This window comes from Panthera leo, chromosome A3, assembly GCF_018350215.1.
Source record: "Panthera leo isolate Ple1 chromosome A3, P.leo_Ple1_pat1.1, whole genome shotgun sequence".
NCBI classification, from domain to species: domain Eukaryota; kingdom Metazoa; phylum Chordata; class Mammalia; order Carnivora; family Felidae; genus Panthera; species Panthera leo.
In genome coordinates, this window is record NC_056681.1 from 735,109 (window position 1) to 752,337 (window position 17,229).

At 67.7% G+C, this 17,229-nt stretch overlaps 1 protein-coding gene across 1 annotated transcript; it reads left to right on the forward strand.

Annotated features, from left to right (window-relative positions):
* The first annotated feature begins 536 nt into the window (after positions 1 to 536).
* HELZ2 (helicase with zinc finger 2) lies at positions 537 to 14,922 on the forward strand. Its single transcript, XM_042930425.1, is given in 21 exon segments — positions 537 to 602; positions 1,645 to 2,745; positions 3,014 to 3,197; positions 3,274 to 3,381; positions 3,743 to 4,263; positions 4,366 to 5,007; positions 6,093 to 6,876; positions 7,172 to 7,247; positions 7,338 to 10,888; positions 10,891 to 11,123; positions 11,282 to 11,388; positions 11,477 to 11,608; positions 11,694 to 11,855; positions 11,937 to 12,084; positions 12,191 to 12,307; positions 12,413 to 12,605; positions 12,769 to 12,903; positions 13,107 to 13,325; positions 13,462 to 13,618; positions 13,734 to 13,901; positions 14,261 to 14,922. Coding segments are annotated over 20 exon segments (8,781 nt in total). The 5' UTR covers positions 537 to 602; positions 1,645 to 1,726; the 3' UTR covers positions 14,386 to 14,922.
* Positions 14,923 to 17,229: the final 2,307 nt, after the last annotated feature.

The window sequence follows — 17,229 nt, forward strand, 5'->3', positions numbered from 1 at the left end:
CCTGGTGCTGGCATGGGCCAAACATGTCCTGAGTATTTTAAGGGGCTGGAGAGAACTCCAGAGTCATCGCCAGGTAAGAAGGCAGGTCCCCTCTAACCTAGACTGGATGGAGCCCTTTAGGAAAGGGTCACTGCCCCAGCCCTCAGCCCTCTCCCTGCAGGTGCGCTGTGGCTCAGGTCTCTGCTGCCGGGGTCAGTCAGCGGCCACCCACCCGGGGTTCTTGGGACCACCTTCCCCCTTTGCTCTGATTTCTCGTTTTCTGGTTTTCTCCACCCGCCCGCCCGCTCCCCGCCCCAGGGGACGGCTTGCCAACCTCAGAGGATCCCATCCTCCCCAGCCCCAGGCGCCGCGCGGGTGGGCGGGTCTGTGCGCTCCGGACACCGGGACGCGAGGCGGGGGTCGCAGCCGCTCCGGGGCCTCACCGGGGGCGGGGAGACGAGCTGTCACTTGAGGGCGGTGCCGGGGGCGGGGTGGGGGGCGGTGAGGTAATTTCCGCGATGGGGCGTCAGCGCTTTGAGTCACCCTGGGGGCAGAATCGAAAGTGATCGCTTGGCGGGGCGGGGACGGTGCACCGGGCTGCGGGGAAGACAGGATCGCGGAGGGTGAGCGGGGGGCCGGGAGGGTGAACAGGGGGCTGGGGGCCGGGCCTGGGGTTTCCCCCGCCAGGTGGCGGCTGCCCAGTGCCCTCCAGGCTCCGGCTTTTGTGGGATCCCCGTGCGAGAGGGAGAGGAGGGGAGGCCGCACCCCGCCCGAGGGGGTGCTGGGGTGGTGAGGTGGTGGGGGGACCCAGAAGCTACCTCTGAGCCCCCAGCCCCGAGAAGCCGCGACACTGGCCGCCTGGGGAGGGGCCGTGATCTCTGGACCCCAAGTCCGGACCCCTTTAGGTCCTCCTATTTCTGAATATCCACCTGGCTCTGGGTTCTCACCCTGGTCCCTCTGGAGGTGGACGCAAGACTCACTTTGGAGTGGGGTGGGTTCTCCCGCTCAAGGCTGGGGCTGCAATCATTTCCTTTTAAAACGTCTTTGTGTTGTCCTCAAAGTTTCCTGTGAAAGTTCTAGATCCTGGGCATCCCTGTTTCCTCTGGGAGGAAAATGTGCCGTCCTGTCCCGTCCTGTCTGGCAGGGCCGGCCTCTGAAAGGTTCCGCCTGCCTCCGCCCCTGCCCCCACGGGGAGGAGCCCAGTCTCCCCTCGTAGGCAGGTGCAGGGTGCACCATCTCACAGAACAGGGAGGTGCTGTGTTCAGATGAGTCAGTGCTCCGGGAGCGAGCGTTTCAATACAAGGGCCCTAGCGGGAGGCTGCCGGGGAGCCCCAAGCCTCCAGGGGCCTCCAGAGCCTCTGCCAGCCTGCAGGGCTCCTGTCGCCGGGGCAACCTCCCTCCCACTGGCCAGCCAGCTGGCTCCTTTTGAGCGGGGCCCAGAGACCTTTCAGCAGGGGAGGGGTCTTGGTTGGGTCAAGGTCAATGGGGCCCAGCTCCTTGGACCTACCAGCCCTCTCCTCCCATCTGGGGGACGGGGTTCTCCCTGCTTCTGTTTCCTCTGCCCCTGCCTGACCGAGAGGCAGAGTGTGTCTGAGCCCCCACCTGGGCGCATGCGGACCTCCTGGCCTCGGGACCCGACCTTGCTCCCTGCTGCTCCCGTTCCAGACTCCTCCTCGTGAGCGAACAGCCCCAGACCGCCGGCTGAACCCGTGAGCCTCGGACGCCACCCCACAGAGCCAGGCCGGAGATGGCGTCCCCAGGGCCCGGCCCACCACCCAGCGGCTCGGCGGCCGCCAAGGAGCTGTCCCTGGCCAGGCTGTGCGCCCAGCTGGACCTGTGTCTGGGCTGCTCCCGGTGCACTCAGCGGCTCAACGAGAGCACCTACCTCCTGCGCAGGGTAGAGCACAGCTGTCGCCACGAGGTCCTGCTGGCCCGCTTCAAGCGAGCCACCAAGAAGCACGTCTGGCGCAAGGTGGACCGCCGGCCCAGCTTCCCGCGGCCTGCCCGCTACGAAGTGTGCCGCTACTACAGCCCGGGGCTGGGCTGCCGGCGCCACCACCACCAGTGCACGTTTGCCCGGAGCCCGGAGGAGGCGCTGGTCTGGACCTTCGAGCGCGAGCACGACGTCCGGCGCCTGTGGCTCAAGTGCGAGCTGCAGGGCAGCGGGGCCCAGGGCGACCCGCGCAGCCCGGCCGACGCCATCCGTGCCGAGTACGGCGGCCGCTTCCAGCTGCTCTGTGCCCACTGCTTCCAAGGCTGCCCGCCACGCCTCTGCCCCGTGGACCCCCAGGGGCGGTGCCCCCAGCACGGAGCCTGCCCTTCGCTCCTGAGCCACGTGAGCACCGAGGGCCGCCGCAGGCAGCAGGTCGTGGAGGTGCGGCCGCAGCCCCAGTACGGCCAGCCCCTGGCCTACTGCAGGTTCGTGGGGCGCGGGCGGCCCTGCCGGCACGGGGCGGCCCGCTGCCAGTACGCACACAGCGCCGTGGAGATGGCCGTGTGGGAGGCAGAGCAGCTGGACGGGCTCCAGAGGCGGGACCTGCTCTCGACCCCCGGCCCCGGCGGGGAGGAGCACACGGCTCCCCACCGCCAGCCCCCCGGAGCCAAGCTGTACTGCCGCGCCTGCCTGGTCACCTGCTGCTCCCAGGAGGCCTTTGAGAACCACTGCTCCTCCCTGGAGCACGCGTGGATGGTGGCCTTGGACCCGGCCGTGCCCTGGAAACACCGCAGCCCGCCTGCCGGGCTCTCCGAGTTTGAGCTCTGCCCGAAGTAAGGAGCGTGCGGTAGGGGACGAACCCGCCTTTGACAGAAACCGGGGGGTTCCTGTCCCCTCTGTGTTCCCTACCCGCTGACCCCCACCCCGGCCTCTGAGGCGTGGCTAAGGCGGGTCCATTCAGGCCTCTTCTCGTGGGCACGGGATGGAGGAGGTCCCCGTTCCTCCCCCAGCCCTGCCCCCAGGTGCCCCTCCCCCACCTCCAGGCCAGGATCTGGCGGCCAGGGCTCACACCCCTCTGCTTGCCGACCTCCCCTTCCCCAGATCCGACCTCTGTGAGTACGGGGACATCTGCACCAAGGCGCATTCGGACGAGGAGCTGCAGGAGTGGATCCAGCGGGCACAGAACGTGGAGCTGCGGGAGCAGGCCGCGTGGCAGGAGGGGCTGGTGCCTTACCAGGCGCGGCTGCTAGCCGAGTACCAGCACAGCAGCAGTGAGGTCCTCGTGGTAAGTGGGGCCTCGTGAGCGGGTGGGGCTCGTTGGGGCCAGAACGACCTGCCCACAGCCGGGCTTCTCCGTGCAGCTGGCCGGGGCCGTGGACGGCGTGTTCATCACCTGCAGCCAGCCCTTGGTGCATCAGGCCCACGAGAAGAAAACGCAGCACAGCTGGATGTTCGACGTCCGCTCTGAGGTGAGGGGTCGGGGTTTGGGGTCTGAGCTGCCGCCTCGGACATCTCGCCCGTGTCTGTGATCCAGAGCACGAGCCTCAGCCGCTCGGGCCGAGCCCCGTGAGGGTTTTTTGGTGGGGTGTCCGGCACAGAGGACGAGGACCGGGCCGGTTACCACCTGCGCCCTGAGCATCCCGTGCTGCACCGTTACCTTGCTCGGCGTCCGTGGGGGCCGCCTGGGCCAGCTCGGTGACCCACTTGCAGAGGCGAACCCCGAGGTTCGGACGGGCCGAGCACCCCTCTGGGAGCACAGCAGGGTGGACTCTGGTCTCTGACCGCCGGGTGGGGTCCAGGGGCCACCTTGCCATCGAGTCCCTCCCCCAGGAGCCCCTGCTGCACGTGGCGCTGCTCAAGCAGGAGCTGGGAGCAGACTTCTCGCTGGTGGCGCCCTGCCTCCCGCCGGGCCGGCTCTACGCACGGGGCGAGCGCTTCCGCGTGCCGGCGGCCTCGCCGGCCAGGTTCCAGGTGGAGGTGCGCGTGCAGAGCACCTCCTTCGGCTCCTTCGAGCAGTGGGTGGTCTTCGACTTTGGCCGCAGGCCGGCGCTGCTGCGGAAGCTGGTGCTGCGGCTGGGCCAGACGCAGGGCCCGGGGCTCCCGGGGGAGCCGGCACGCGGCCGCCCCGAGGCGCTGCAGCGCTGGCACGGCGGCAGCCGCCACGTGGTGCCTGGCGTGGAGCGGACCGCCGAGCAGGTGGCCCTGCTGGCCAAGTACAAGGTGCCTGACCTGGCCCTCGACTTCAGCCCCGGCGGCCTGGCCCCGGGTCCCATCTCCTGCACCAACTACCGGCAGAGGATGCACCAGTTTCTCTACGAGGAGGAAGCCGTTCGGCAGGAGCTGGTGGCCAAGTGAGTGTGGGCCGGCGGGCGGGCGGGCGGGCGGGCGGTGGCGCCGGGGCGTCGGCCGCAGAGCCGTGGCCCCGGCCGGCTGACCCCTGTCCTGCCCGCCAGGCTGAACTTCCGGGGCCCGGTGCCCCTGAGGACAGTACTGGAGACGCCGGCCCTGGGCATGGTCTTCCCGCCGCCGGGGGCCCTCTACGCCGAGGTGCCCACGCCCTCCCCTCTGACGCCAGACACAGACCAGGGCTTTCTGCTGAGCCGGGCGGTCCGCACCGCCCTGGTGGCCCCCGTGCCCGCCCCTGACGACACGGTGTTCGAAGCGCGGCTGGAGGCCCAGGCCGGCTCGGAGAGGGCGCTGTGGCTGCTGCTGCCGGCCCGCTGCTGCGCGGCCCTGGGTCTGCAGCCCGACACCAGCCCCGTCCTGGAGGTGCAGTTCCAGGCCGACCCGCTGACCTTCCGCTTCTGGCACCAGGCGGTGGACGCGCTGCCCGAGGAGCGCCTGGTGCTGCCCCACCTGCCGGCCTGTGAGCTGCCGCGCCCCCTGCCCGCCCTGCCCGTGCTGCGCGGCAACCAGAAGCAGAAGTTGGCGGTGGCGTTCATCGCGGGCAGCAGCCCCAGGGGCGTGCGGCCCGTCGCCCCGCTGCTGCTCTACGGCCCTTTCGGCACCGGCAAGACCTACACGCTGGCCATGGCCTCCCTGGAGGTCATCCGGCAGCCGCACACCAAGGTGCTCATCTGCACGCACACCAACAGGTGAGCCCGGAGCCTCCCCTGGGACCTGCCCGCCACCTGCTTCCTGGGCTGGGGCGAGGGCACCGCTGTGGGGGTGTCGCTGCAGGAGAAGGGGAGCCCGGGTTCTCAGGTTCCCTGGAGGTCCGGGCAGCTGGTTCCGGAGGAGACCTGCCGGGATTGCCTGGCGGAGCTTCCTCCTCTGGCTGCTCTGCGCATGCTGGGGGGAGGGGGGCGGGGGGGGGGGGAGCACGGTGCAGCCCTTGGGCTACATCAGGGTCACTCCGATCCCTGGGACTCTCCCTGATAGCTGACTGGTCCTGGGCCGAAAGGGACAGGGGACGTTTGTGCTTCAGGCCCAGCACAGGGTGCCCCGGGGGTCAGGGTCTGCTGTTTGGGGGAGGGGCGGGTGCCTCCACAAAGGCCCCGAGCCAGAGAGAGCAGCGGGTGGGGGGTCCGGCATGGCCCATCTGGCACTTCCCCGGGGAGAGGGGGGCTCTGCTGTGGTCTTTCAGAGAAACACAGACTCTTGTCTCAGCTGTGATTGTCTCCCGCGGTCAGTATGGTTTTCTTAGCTCCCAACACTTCCTGCTGCTTGGGCAGAGCCCTCCCCCCCACCACTCCTCCCGGGGTGGGCCTGGGGGTCCCTGGGTCTCTGAGATGCCCCAGAGCTGTGACGCGTCCCCAGGACGCGCTGGCCTCAGGGCCCCTTCCAGCCACGCCCAACCTTACTGCTCGCCCACTGACAGCCAACTGGGAGCTGAGCTCAGGGCCAGCCGCAGCCTCTGGCCACCCTGGGCTGCCTCGGGCAGTGGCCCGGCTGTTCCCTTCTCTGCCTCTCTGCACGGCCAACTCTTTCACCGCCCCCCCCCCCAGGAGGCCCTCCCTGACCACGTAGACCCTCTGTGCCGTTGCCGTCTCCCCTCGTCCGGCTCTGACCTTCCCTGTCTCTCTGTCTGTCTGTCCCCTCCACTGACGTTTACGCTCCGTGGGGGCAGGACACAGGTCTGTCTGCCTCTCTTGAATTCCTGGCATCCGGGCTGGGCTGGGCTCACTGTAGGTGTCTTAGCGGACGGCAGCTGAGGCCCCGTGGGCCCTTGTCCCCTCAGTGCGGCCGACATCTACATCGAGGAGCATTTCCATGGCCACGTCAGCAGCGGCCACCCTGAGGCCACCCCGCTGCGGGTGATGTACACGGACCGCCCGCCCAGCCAGACGGACGCGGCCACGCTGCGGTACTGCTGCCTGACGGAGGACGGCCGGGCCTTCCGCCTCCCAACGCGGGCGGAGCTGGAGAGGCACCGCATCGTCATCACCACCACCTCCCAGGCCCGCGAGCTCAGGGTGCCTGCCGGCTTCTTCTCGCACATCCTCATCGACGAGGCCGCCCAGATGCTGGAGTGCGAGGCCCTCACCCCGCTGCGCTACGCCACGCCCCGCACCCGCGTGGTGCTGGCCGGCGACCACATGCAGGTCGCGCCCAAGCTCTTCAGCGTGGCCCCGGCCCAGGCGGCCGGGCACACGCTGCTGTACCGCCTCTTCCAGCACTACCAGCAGGAGGCGCACGAGGTGGCCCGGCGCAGCCGCGTCATCTTCCACCAGAACTACCGCAGCACCGAGGCCATCCTCAGCTTCGTCTCGCGTCACTTCTACGTGGCCAAGGGCAGCCCCATCCACGCCAGTGGCAAGGTTCCTCGCCACCCCCAGCACTACCCGCTCGCGTTCTGCCACGTGGCGGGCAACCCTGAGCGTGACGTGTCAAGGACGTCCTGGCTCAACACAGCCGAGATTGCCCAGGTCATCGCCAAGGTGCAGGAGATCTATGCCTCCTGGCCCCACTGCTGGGGCCGCCGGGAGCAGAGGCACATCTGTGTGGTGTCCCATGGCGCCCAGGTAAGCCCCGGCCACCGGGACAGCCCCCCTTCCCCACTCCCGTCGGAGCAGCTCAGAGGAGGGGGGGGGGGTCCCTGTGTGGTCTGGGGGACCCGCGCGCCCCCGCCCCGGTGGGGCTTCTCAGCCTCTGCGAGGGTGGCCGTGGACTTAATCTTCCAGACACCATGTGATTGGTGCCAGGGCCGGGCGGCTCGAGGGCACCAGGGTGCGGGGGCCAGTGTCCCACCCTTGCCGGGGACCCTCACGGCACACAGAGCGCTCACCCGGGCCTGCTGCTCCGGCCGTGTGTCTCCAGGTGAGCGCGCTAAGGCAGGAGCTGAGGAAGAGGGACTTGGGCCAGGTGTCCGTGGGCAGCTTCGAGGTCCTGCCAGGTGGGTGCTGGGTGCTGGGTGCTGGGGGCGGGGCGGGCAGGGCGGGGGCCCCCCTCGAGCCCGGCCCGGCCTGACGGCACCCCCTCGCAGGGCGCGAGTTCCGGGTGGTGGTGCTGAGCACCGTGCACAGCCCGCACAGCCTGCGGAGCCCCGAGGCCCCTGCCCTGGGCTTCTTCACGGACGCCCGCGTGCTCAACACCGTCATGACCCGTGCCCAGTCCCAGCTGGTGGCTGTGGGGGACGCCGTGGCCCTCTGCTCCTTCGGGGCCTGCAGCAAGTTGTGGAAGAGCTTCATCTGTGAGTGTGTGAAACATCGCAGCGTCTGCCCCGAGGGCCTGTCGCTGGGGCACATCGAGCAGGCCGTGGTCCACAGGCGGCACTGGGCCCTCGGAGCGGAGCCAATGCTGGCAGCTGTGGCGCAGGGCACTGTCCCCCAGGAGGGGGCAGCCGAGGGCCCAGCTACAGCGCGCACAGCCGTGGAAAAGGTGCAGCCAGGGGCGGTGGCCAAAGGCGGTACCTTCCTGTCCGGGACCACGGCGGCGGGAGACACGGCCACACAGGCGGCAGAGGCTGGGGATACGGCGTCGGGGTCTGCGGCCGGGGGGCGCCCAGCAGCGGGGGACACGGAGGTGGAGGACACGACATCAGCAGAGAGCTCAGCGAGGGGCGACGTGGCCCCCGGGGATGCGGGAGCAGGATGCATGGCCACGGAAGGCAGGGACCCCGAGGACCCTGAGGACTCCGAGTCCGACTTCTGGCCTGACAGCGAGCTCAACGCCGATGACTCCATCCTGCAGGAGCTCCTGGACGAAGGCCGGAACGTGGCGGTGACCGTCCGGGAAGATGGGCTTCTGGACACCGTGGCCAGGTCCGAGTCCCCGCACCAGGCCTGGGGGTACACGAACCTGCCGCGGGCCAAGCTGCGGAAACTTCTCCGCTCGCAGCCCGAGCTGTACCGCCACTGTGCCTTCGTGCAGGAGACCTTTGAGCGGGCAACGGCCGTCCCGCTGGACGGCGTGGACCCCGGCCCCATCCAGGTCAGGGGCCGCTTGCGCTGTGGGATGGCCTTCAGCGGGGACGAGGTGCTGGTGGAGGTCCTGGGCGGAGACAGAGGCGCCTCGGGGAGGCCGCAGGGCCGCGTGGTGGGCGTGCTGAAGAGGAAGCACCGGGAGCTGGCGTTCGTGTGCCGCATGGACGAGTGGGACCCCCGCATCATGACCCCCATCGACGGCTCCGTGACGAAGATCTTCGTGGCCGAGCTGAAAGACCCCCTGCGGGTGCCCATCCACCGCGTCCTGCAGGGCCGCGTGCAGCGCGTGGGGCACGAGCGGCTCACCGCCGAGGCGCGGAGCAGCCGGTTCTTCCGCGTGCGCATCGTCCTGTGGCGGCAGCGTTTCTACTACCCGCTGGGCATCGTCCTGGAGGTGCTGCCTGAGGCCAGCACCTGGGAGCGGGGCCTCCGCGTCCTGGGCCTGGAGCACGGCCTGGGGGAGCCCCCGCCGGAGCCGGCCTCCGCCTGCAGGGCCTCGAAGAAGCACCGGGCACCCGGCCGCCGGGAGGACTGCCGCGGCTTCCTGACCTTCACCGTGGACCCCCAGGGCGCCCGCTGCCTGGACGACGCCCTCAGCGTCCGAGATCTGGGCCCCAGGTACGAGGTGGCCGTGCACATCGCTGACGTGGCCAGCTCTGTCCCCAGGGACGGGGCCCTGGACGTGGAGGCCCGCAGGCGGGGCACCGCGTTCTACGCCCCCGACCGGGAGCCGGTGCCCATGCTGCCCGACGGCCTCTGCCGGGATGTGCTCAGCCTCCTGCCGGGCCAGGACCGCTTGGCCATCTCCCTCTTCCTCACCGTTGAGAAGGGCAGCGACCAGCTCAAAAGCCTGCGCTTCGCGCCCTCCGTGATCCGCTCTGACCGCCAGCTGTCGTACGAGGAGGCCGAGCGCGCGATCAAGAGGCACCCGGGTGCGGGCCGGGAGCTGCCGGCCCGGCTGGACTCCGTGGACGCCTGCGTCGCGGCCGCGTGCCACCTGTCCCGGGTGCTGCGCCGGCACCGCCTGCGGACGGACTCCCACTACGAGCAGCCGACCGAGGACTGCGCGCTGGGCTTCCGTGCGGCCCACGTCATGGTCAAAGAGTACATGATCCAGTTCAACAGCCTGGTGGCCGAGCTCCTGGTGAGCAGCGAGCGCACGCGGACGGTCACGCCGCTGCGCTGGCAGCCCGCGCCCAGCGACCGCCAGCTCGCGGCGCTGCGCGAGAAGCACGGGCAGCTGGTGCCCCTGTCGCTGCACCTCCGCCACCACCTGGGGGGCTGCGGTCCCCCCCCGCCGCGGCTCTACCTCCTGGCCTCCCTGTGGAGGCACGTCCAGCTCGCAGCCCGCGCCCACGACGGTGACCGCCTGGCGGACCTCGTCACCACGGACGACGTGCACCCGCCTCTGGCGCCCGTGGGCCTCGACCTCCGCAAGGCCCTGGGCCGCTCCGCGTTCGGCCGCTCCCGCGAGGGCGGCCGGCCGGTGGCCGGCCACTACGCGCTGCAGGTGGACTGCTACACGTGGGCCACCTCCCCCATCCGCAGGTACCTGGACGTGGTGCTGCAGCGGCTGATCCTGCTGGCGCTGGGCCACGGCGGCTCCGCCTACTCCGCCCGGGACATTGGCGGCCTGTGCCACGAGTTCAGCTACCGGCACGGGCGCGCCCAGAGCTACCAGCGCCGGGCCCGGAGCCTGCACCTGGCGGTACAGCTCAAGACCCAGTCGCGCAGCAAGCTGGGCTTCGCGGTGGACGTGGAGGCGGGCGCCCGCTGCTTCAAGCTGCTCTTCCCGGCCAACCGCGAGACCCTGCCCGACCCCTGCCCTATCTTCTACCGCGCCCTGCAGCTGGCCGAGCACCCCTGCTGCCTGGCGAGGCGGCCGGGCCTGCGGCTTTCGTGGCGGCGCCGCGTCTACTCGGTGCAGGAGGGCAGGCCGTGCTCCCCGCCGCCCGGCACCCTGCTGGACCCGCACACCTGGCCTGTGGACGCCGACCTGTGGCAACAGCTGCTGCGGCTGGTGGAGGAGCAGCGGTGGCCCCAGGCGGCCGCCCTGGTGCAGGAGCGAGGTGCGGCGGAGCCCCAGCGGCGGGAGCTGGGGCGGGTGCGGCGGAGCCACTGTGGCCACTTTGTGGAGGTGGCCCGGGAGCTGGGCGCGGGGGACACGCTGCAGGTGCAGCTCGGCGCCAGCCTGCAGCGCGGGTTCCTGGCACCGACCCTGCAGCTGTGGACTGTGGCCCCTGGCCTCACCCTCTGCCTGGAGCACGTGGAGAGGCCAGGCGACTGCTTCTCGGGCCAGATGCCCCAGGCGGGACGGGACCGGTGTTCGGACGTGGGCGAGCACTGCCGCGTGTGGGGGCCCTTCTGCTCCCTGGAGGCGGCCACCAGCGCGGTCTCGGAGAATGACTCGGTCACGCTGCAGCACGTGCGCATATCCTGGGAGCGCACGTCGCAGGGGCGGCTGCGGGGCACCTTCTGCCTGGAAACCTCCTTCCTCAGCGAGCACTGTATCGACCTCAGCTTCAGGCACTGCTACCTGTGCGTCCGGCTCGAGGGGCTGCCGGCTGGGCCCGGTGCTGGACCCGGCCAGCCTCCCCGGCCGCCCCGTCCTCCGGGCCCAGCAGCCTCGGGCCCTTCCTGAGCATCGACCCCGACACGTACACGTGGGTGGCCCACGGGCTGACAGAAGACTGGGACCTGAGAGACAGCCAGGCGGACCGGCAGGAGATCCCCAAGCAGGTGCACTTCTCCATCCAGCACATGGCCATGGAGAAGGTTCCAGAAGAGGTGCTGAGGCCTGGCACCCCATTCACCGTCGAGGTGCTGCCCAAGCAGCTTCCTGACATGTGAGTGGCCTCCACAGGGAGAGGCCGGTGGGTGGGGTGGGTGGGGAACACTCTGGGTTCCCTCGGCTGGTAGGGCGTAGCTGGTGGGGCTGCGGCCCCTCCCCAGGGGGAGTCCCGTGGAGGTTCCGGTGTCCACCCTCATTGCCACCTGCCCCCAGCCGCAAGGAAGAAGCCGTGTGTGGGCTGAAGGACGCGTCCCCGCTGGTCATCAGCATTGCCCTGGGCCAGCCCATCCCTCTGCACTGCCAGCAGACCCTCTGCCGGGGTAGGTCCCTCCGGCTTCCCCCATGTCCCTTCGTCGTGCCTGAGCCCTGCCCTGGGCTCCTGCTCAGGGAGGCCTGGCCCTTCTTTAGGGACCTACGGCAGGCTCCTGGAGAAACAGACGTTCGACCTCCCCGGAGGCCGCCACACGCTGAACCCCAGCCAGAATGGGGCCATCAGGGAGGCTCTGAAGAAGCAGTTCACTGTGATCCAGGGCCCTCCAGGTGGGGCTCACGCTGGGGGAGGTGCTGCTTCCGGCTGCCCGGGGCGGGCCCGGGGGACCCTGTTCATGGTGCCCTCTGCCCGCAGGCGCAGGGAAGACGGTGGTGGGCTTCCACATTGTGTTCTGGTTTCACAAGTCAAACGAGGAGCAGGTGGGGGCCTGTGCCCCGCCCAGTGAGGAGAAGCAGCCGGGGGGCCCCTGCATCTTGTACTGCGGCCCCTCTAACAAGTCGGTGGACGTCCTGGCAGGTGCGCTGGGCTGGTGGTGTGGGGGCTCTGCCTGGGGGTGCTGGCCCCGGGGAACGGTCCCTCATGCCCCGCTGCCCCCAGGACTGCTCCTGAGCAGGAGAACGGAGCTGAAGCCCCTTCGAGTGTACAGTGAGCAGGCAGAGGCTGCGGACTTCCCGATGCCGGGTGTGGGCGGCAGGCGTCTGCCCAAGAAGAGCCCTCGGGAGGGCAGTCCCAACCCGATGCTCAGGTGCGGCCTCTCCGCTGTCTGCCTGTGGGTGGAGGCAAAAGGCCCCACCGTCCTGTCTCGGACAGGGGTTAACGCGGGGCTTCACGGATGTCCCCCCGCACCCCAGGAGCATCACCCTGCACCACAGGATCCGGCAGGCTTCCAACCCCTACGCACCAGACATCAGGGCGCTTGACGCCCGGCTGCAGAAAGGGGAGATCTTTTCCAAGGAGGATCTCGGCTGGTAAGCAGTTAGGGGCGTGGAGTCTGTCCTCTGCCGTGGAGGTGGCAGAGGGAGGGGGGAGGGGGAAACGGTGTCCCCGGATGACCACACGGTGACCGCACGCAGGTACAGGAATGTCCTGGGGAAGGCACGGAAGTTCGAGCTGGACCGGCACACAGTCATCCTGTGCACGTGCTCATGTGCGGCCCTGGCCGGCCTCAAGAAGCTCAACGTCCGGCAGATCCTTATCGACGAGGCCGGCATGGCCACGGAGCCTGAGACCCTCATCCCGCTGGTGAAGTTCTCGAAGGCTGAGAAGGTGAGTGAGGTGGGCGGGGAGCTGGAAGCCCCAGGCAGCCGTCCCTGGCGTGGTCTTTCGCCTAAGAGGGCAGCACCGCAGGCATGGCCGAGTGGCCGCGGCCACGGAGCCGGGTACCTCTGGGTCTGGGGGGTGTCAGGACCACACCTGCCTGTCCCTCCAGGTGGTTCTTCTCGGGGACCACAAGCAGCTGCGGCCCGTGGTCAAGAACGAGCAGCTGCAAAATCTGGGGCTGGACCGGTCTCTCTTCGAGAGGTATCACACGGAGGCCTACATGTTGGACATACAGTACCGCATGGTAAGCCCGTCCCAGCCTCTGCCCCTCCCGCCCAAGATGTGACCCGAGGCCAGGGGTGCCACGGGTGCTGCTGCCCACACCCCTACCTCCTGTGTCCACCCTGGCCTGGTCCTGGGGCCACAGCAGGCCCCCCCGAGACCCCGGCCCTCGGCCCCAGGACAGCTGGACGGGGGACCTGCTCTGGCTTATGCCCTGCCTTGCAGCACGAGGGCATCTGTACCTTCCCGTCCATGGAGTTCTACAATGGGAAGCTGAAGACCTGGCAGGGCCTGAGGCGGCCACCCAGCATCCTAGGCCACATTGACAAGGAGAGCTGCCCTGTCATTTTTGGCCACGTGCAAGGCCATGAACAGAGCCTCCTGGTGTCCACAGACGAAGGGAATGAAAACTCCAAGGCCAACCTGGAGGAGGTAACAGAGGTGGTGAGTGTCGGTGAGGACTTTCCTGCTGCCCCTTGGTCACGGAGGGCTTCCTGGAGGAGGAGGCAGAGGAACCGAGGCAACAGGTGAGGCTCCGGTGCCCAGGGTTAGCTTCGACAACACCCTCTTGGTCCCTCAGGTCCGCATTGCCAAACAGATGACCCTGGGCAGGACAGTGGACCCCAAGGACATCGCAGTTCTCACTCCCTACAACGCTCAGGCTGCGGAGATCGGCAAGAGCCTCCTGCGGGAGGGTGTCGCTGGAGTGACTGTGTGCTCCATCTCCAAGAGCCAGGGTGAGGGTGGCTCTGGGGCAGGGGGCACGTGGGCCAGCGGGTCTCGAGGGAGGATGCAAGCAGCATGGTCAGCGGCAGCTGACAGGGGCCTCAGCATGCCTGCCCAACTGCGCAGGAAGCGAGTGGCGCTACGTGCTGGTGAGCACGGTCCGCACGTGCCAGGAAAGTGACCTGGACCAGCGGCCGACTAAGAGCTGGCTTAAGAAGTTCCTGGGCTTTGTTGTGGACCCCAACCAAGTGAACGTGGCCATCACCCGGGCCCAAGAGGGGCTCTGCCTCATCGGTGGGACAGCTTGGCTGGCGGAGGGCTGGGGCGGGGCTCCTCCCTGGGGGTGTGGCTGCTTGGCTGGGGGTGGGGAGGGCGGGGGCGGGGTTCCTCCCTGGGGGCGTGGCTGCTTGGCTGAGGCGAGAGGGCTGGGGCGGGGCTCCTCCCTGCGGGAGTGGCTGCTTGGCTGGGGATGCGGAGGGCTGGGGCGGGGCTCCTCCTGGGGGCGTGGCTTCTTGGGCGAGGTGGGGGGGGGCGGGGCGGGGGCGGGGCTCCTCCCTGGGGTGCGGGTGGTGGCTGCTTGGCTGGGGGAGGGGAGGACTGGGGCGGGACCGGGGTCTACCATGGACTCCTCTCCCCTCTCCCCACCGCTGCAGGAGACCACCGCCTCCTGCGTTGTTGCCCTCTCTGGCGTAGATTCCTGGACTTCTGCGAGGCCCAGCGGAGCCTTGTGCCCGCCAACCAGGTGCGAGTTCGGAAGAGGCCAGCCGTGTCTCCCTGAAGAGCCCTCTCCACCTGCCCACCGCTCTCGAGCTGCCAGGACTTGGAGGAAAAGACCGTGCTCTCTTCTGAGGGCTCCCTAGTCAGGCACCACTCAGGAGCATCCCATGTGCCTTCGGTGGGCACTGTGGCCACCCCGCCTATCGGACTGGGTTTCTGAGGCCAACTTCTGAGCAATAATCTCCTTCTGGAGTCTTGGCCTCTCCCCAGGGCAGAGAGCAGGCCAGGCCCCACCATACCGATGTGCTGTGCGCCTGCACTGGGGAGGAAGAATCCCTCTCTCCCTGCCGAGCCTTGCATCTGGAAATCTGGTGACAGGGGACATCTCAGGGGTCAGGGGCTCGGGGAGGTCCTCTGGACCTTCTGGTGTTACTAGGAAGGCTTGGGGTCAGAAGGAAATCCTGCTGGGGCTACTTTTTGGTCTTTGAACACCATCCCTGAGACACTGGGCGCTGGCTGTGGAGCTCAGCTTTTCCTTTTTTCCCTTTCTCACTTCTTTCTTTTCTTTCTTTCTTCCTTCCTTTCCTCTTTCTTTCCTTTCTTTCTTCTTTCTTTCCCTTTCTTTTTTTCTTTCTTTCCTTTCTTCCTTCCTTCCTTTCTTTCTTTCCTTTCTTTCCTTCCTTCCTTTCTTTCTTTTCTTTATTCTTTTTTCTTTTTCCTTCCTTCCTTCCTTCCTTCCTTCCTTCTTTCCTTTCTTTCTTTCCTTTCTTTATTCTTTTTTCTTTTTCCTTCCTTCCTTCCTTCCTTCCTTCCTTCCATCCTTCCTTTCCTTCTTTCTCTCTCTCTTTCTTTAAAGTAAGCTCCATGCCTAATGTGGGGCTTGAACTCATGACCCTGAGAGTAAGAGTTGCCTGTTCTACCGAGTCAGCCAGGTGCCCCTATTTTCTATTTTTAAATAAACCAAAAACCAGTGTCTTTATTACTGGAACAAGGTCCTTCGCCCAAACGTAGGGCCAAGAGGCCTCCCTGGAAGAGAGGGCCTTTTCTCTGTCATCACTGCCCCACCTGACTGGGGCCCACAGCCCTGTGTCCTCTCAGGAGGAAGGGCAGAGCAGAACCAGATGCCCGCACGGCCCCGCCTATACTGGGCGGTACCCCTGTGGTGTGTGGGTGGGGCTGGGACTGAGCGCCCCGGGATGGGCAGCCTTGTGCCTTCACCCTGAGCTTTCCTCCCCTTTACAACCTCAAGCCTGCTCCTGCTTCAGGGCCTTCAGGACAACCTGTGCTGCGAGTCTGTCTTTGCAAGGTTGAGGACCTTCACCTGCCTCTCAGGGTGTATTTATATCCTGCTTTTTCTGGAAACCTCTTGCCTCAATATCAGCCCTCACCTCAGGCCACCCCAGACCCCAGCACCGCCCCCCCCCCCCCACTTCCACGGTCCCCACGGCCTGAGGGTTTGCTGCAAACAAGCCGCTTACTCTAGGAGGGGTGTGCCCTCTCTGTGGCCTTACTGAACCCTCGGCTGGCGGGGGAGGGGCAGGGGGGAGGATGTCTCTGCGTTCCGCGCTTTCTACAAATCCAATGTCTACATTCCAATTTTTATATCTTTTCTTTGGCTCTGTGTTATATGATTGAATAATAATTTTATTACAAAGACCACTCTGAAAGTTCTCCCTTCTGGGTGTTTGAGGTTTTACCGGGGGGCAAGGAGGGGTGGCCCCTCCTCTTGGGTCACAGGGTGGCTACCCAGTCTGTCAAGAGTTAGGAGCCAGATGCCGGACAAGCGAGCTCAGAGAAGCTGGCGTCGCCACGTCACAGCTCTCGGCCTGCCGGGAGGGTGGGGGGTGGGGGTGGGGTGAGGGGGTGGCGTCTGTGCCAGAACGGAGGAGGCTGGGGCGGGGGGCGGCTGACTTGGTGAGGGTGGGCTACAGCCCCAAGCTGTGTCCAGGGAATTGGGGCAGGGCCTGCCTACTGAACTCTGACCCCGAGCAGGGCTGGCTTCACAGTCCAAGTCCAGAGTCCCCGCGGCTGCCAGTCCTGCTGGAGTCCTGCGTGGTCCAGGCTCTGACCCTGGACCAACGCCCACTCGCTCCAGGCCAACTTGAGCTACTCAGGACTCGGCATGCTTGTGGCCGAGCCCCCAGAGCCACAGCACCAGCTGTGCGGAGGAAGGCACGCCAGGGCCCTGGCCTCCCTAGATGCCAGCATGGGTCTTGGCAGGGATTGGAAGTCACAGAGAATCAAAGAGAAAAGGAGTCTCTAAGGCCCGTGTGTTCACTGTGGGACTGCAGAGGGGCCACGCGGCCTTACCTGGAAGAGCAGCCATCCAGGCTCAGAGAAGTTTTCCTGGCTGGTGAAAAGCAGTTGAAAGGAGGATGGACAGGGGCCCCGAGGCAGGAAGTCAGAACCTCTCAGCCTGGAGTCAGGGAGGGCTTCACAGAGGAGGGGTCGTTGACGACCCGAGGGCACGGGCAGCTGCGCCCAGAGGCAGCGCTCGCGAGCCCGGTGGCTGGTGGAGGGTCAGCCTCGTCCCAAGAAGAGTCGTGGTTTCGAGTTAGGGGCGATCTTGTTCGAGGCAGCGAACCCAGCGAGCCCGAGCTCAGAAAAAGCGCCTGGCCCTGTGTGCGGCCGTTCAAAGACTCGGGAACCCCAGGCCGGCGCGGTGCGGTCGTCTCAGAGCGGGGACCTGAGTGGGGCCGGCCTCTGTGTAGCTGCCTTCCTTGGTGAGGGCTGGAGGCACCCCCCACCCCAGCCCGCCTCCTTCTCGGTGGGACGGTGTGACCCCGCACAAACCCTGATCTCTGATCCCTGCCCCGTCCGCTCTACCCTGTGCCCTGCCTCACCACCCGCCATTTGCTAGGAGCACCCTGGCTCTGCCCGGAACACCCTCCAGCCCCCCACCCCC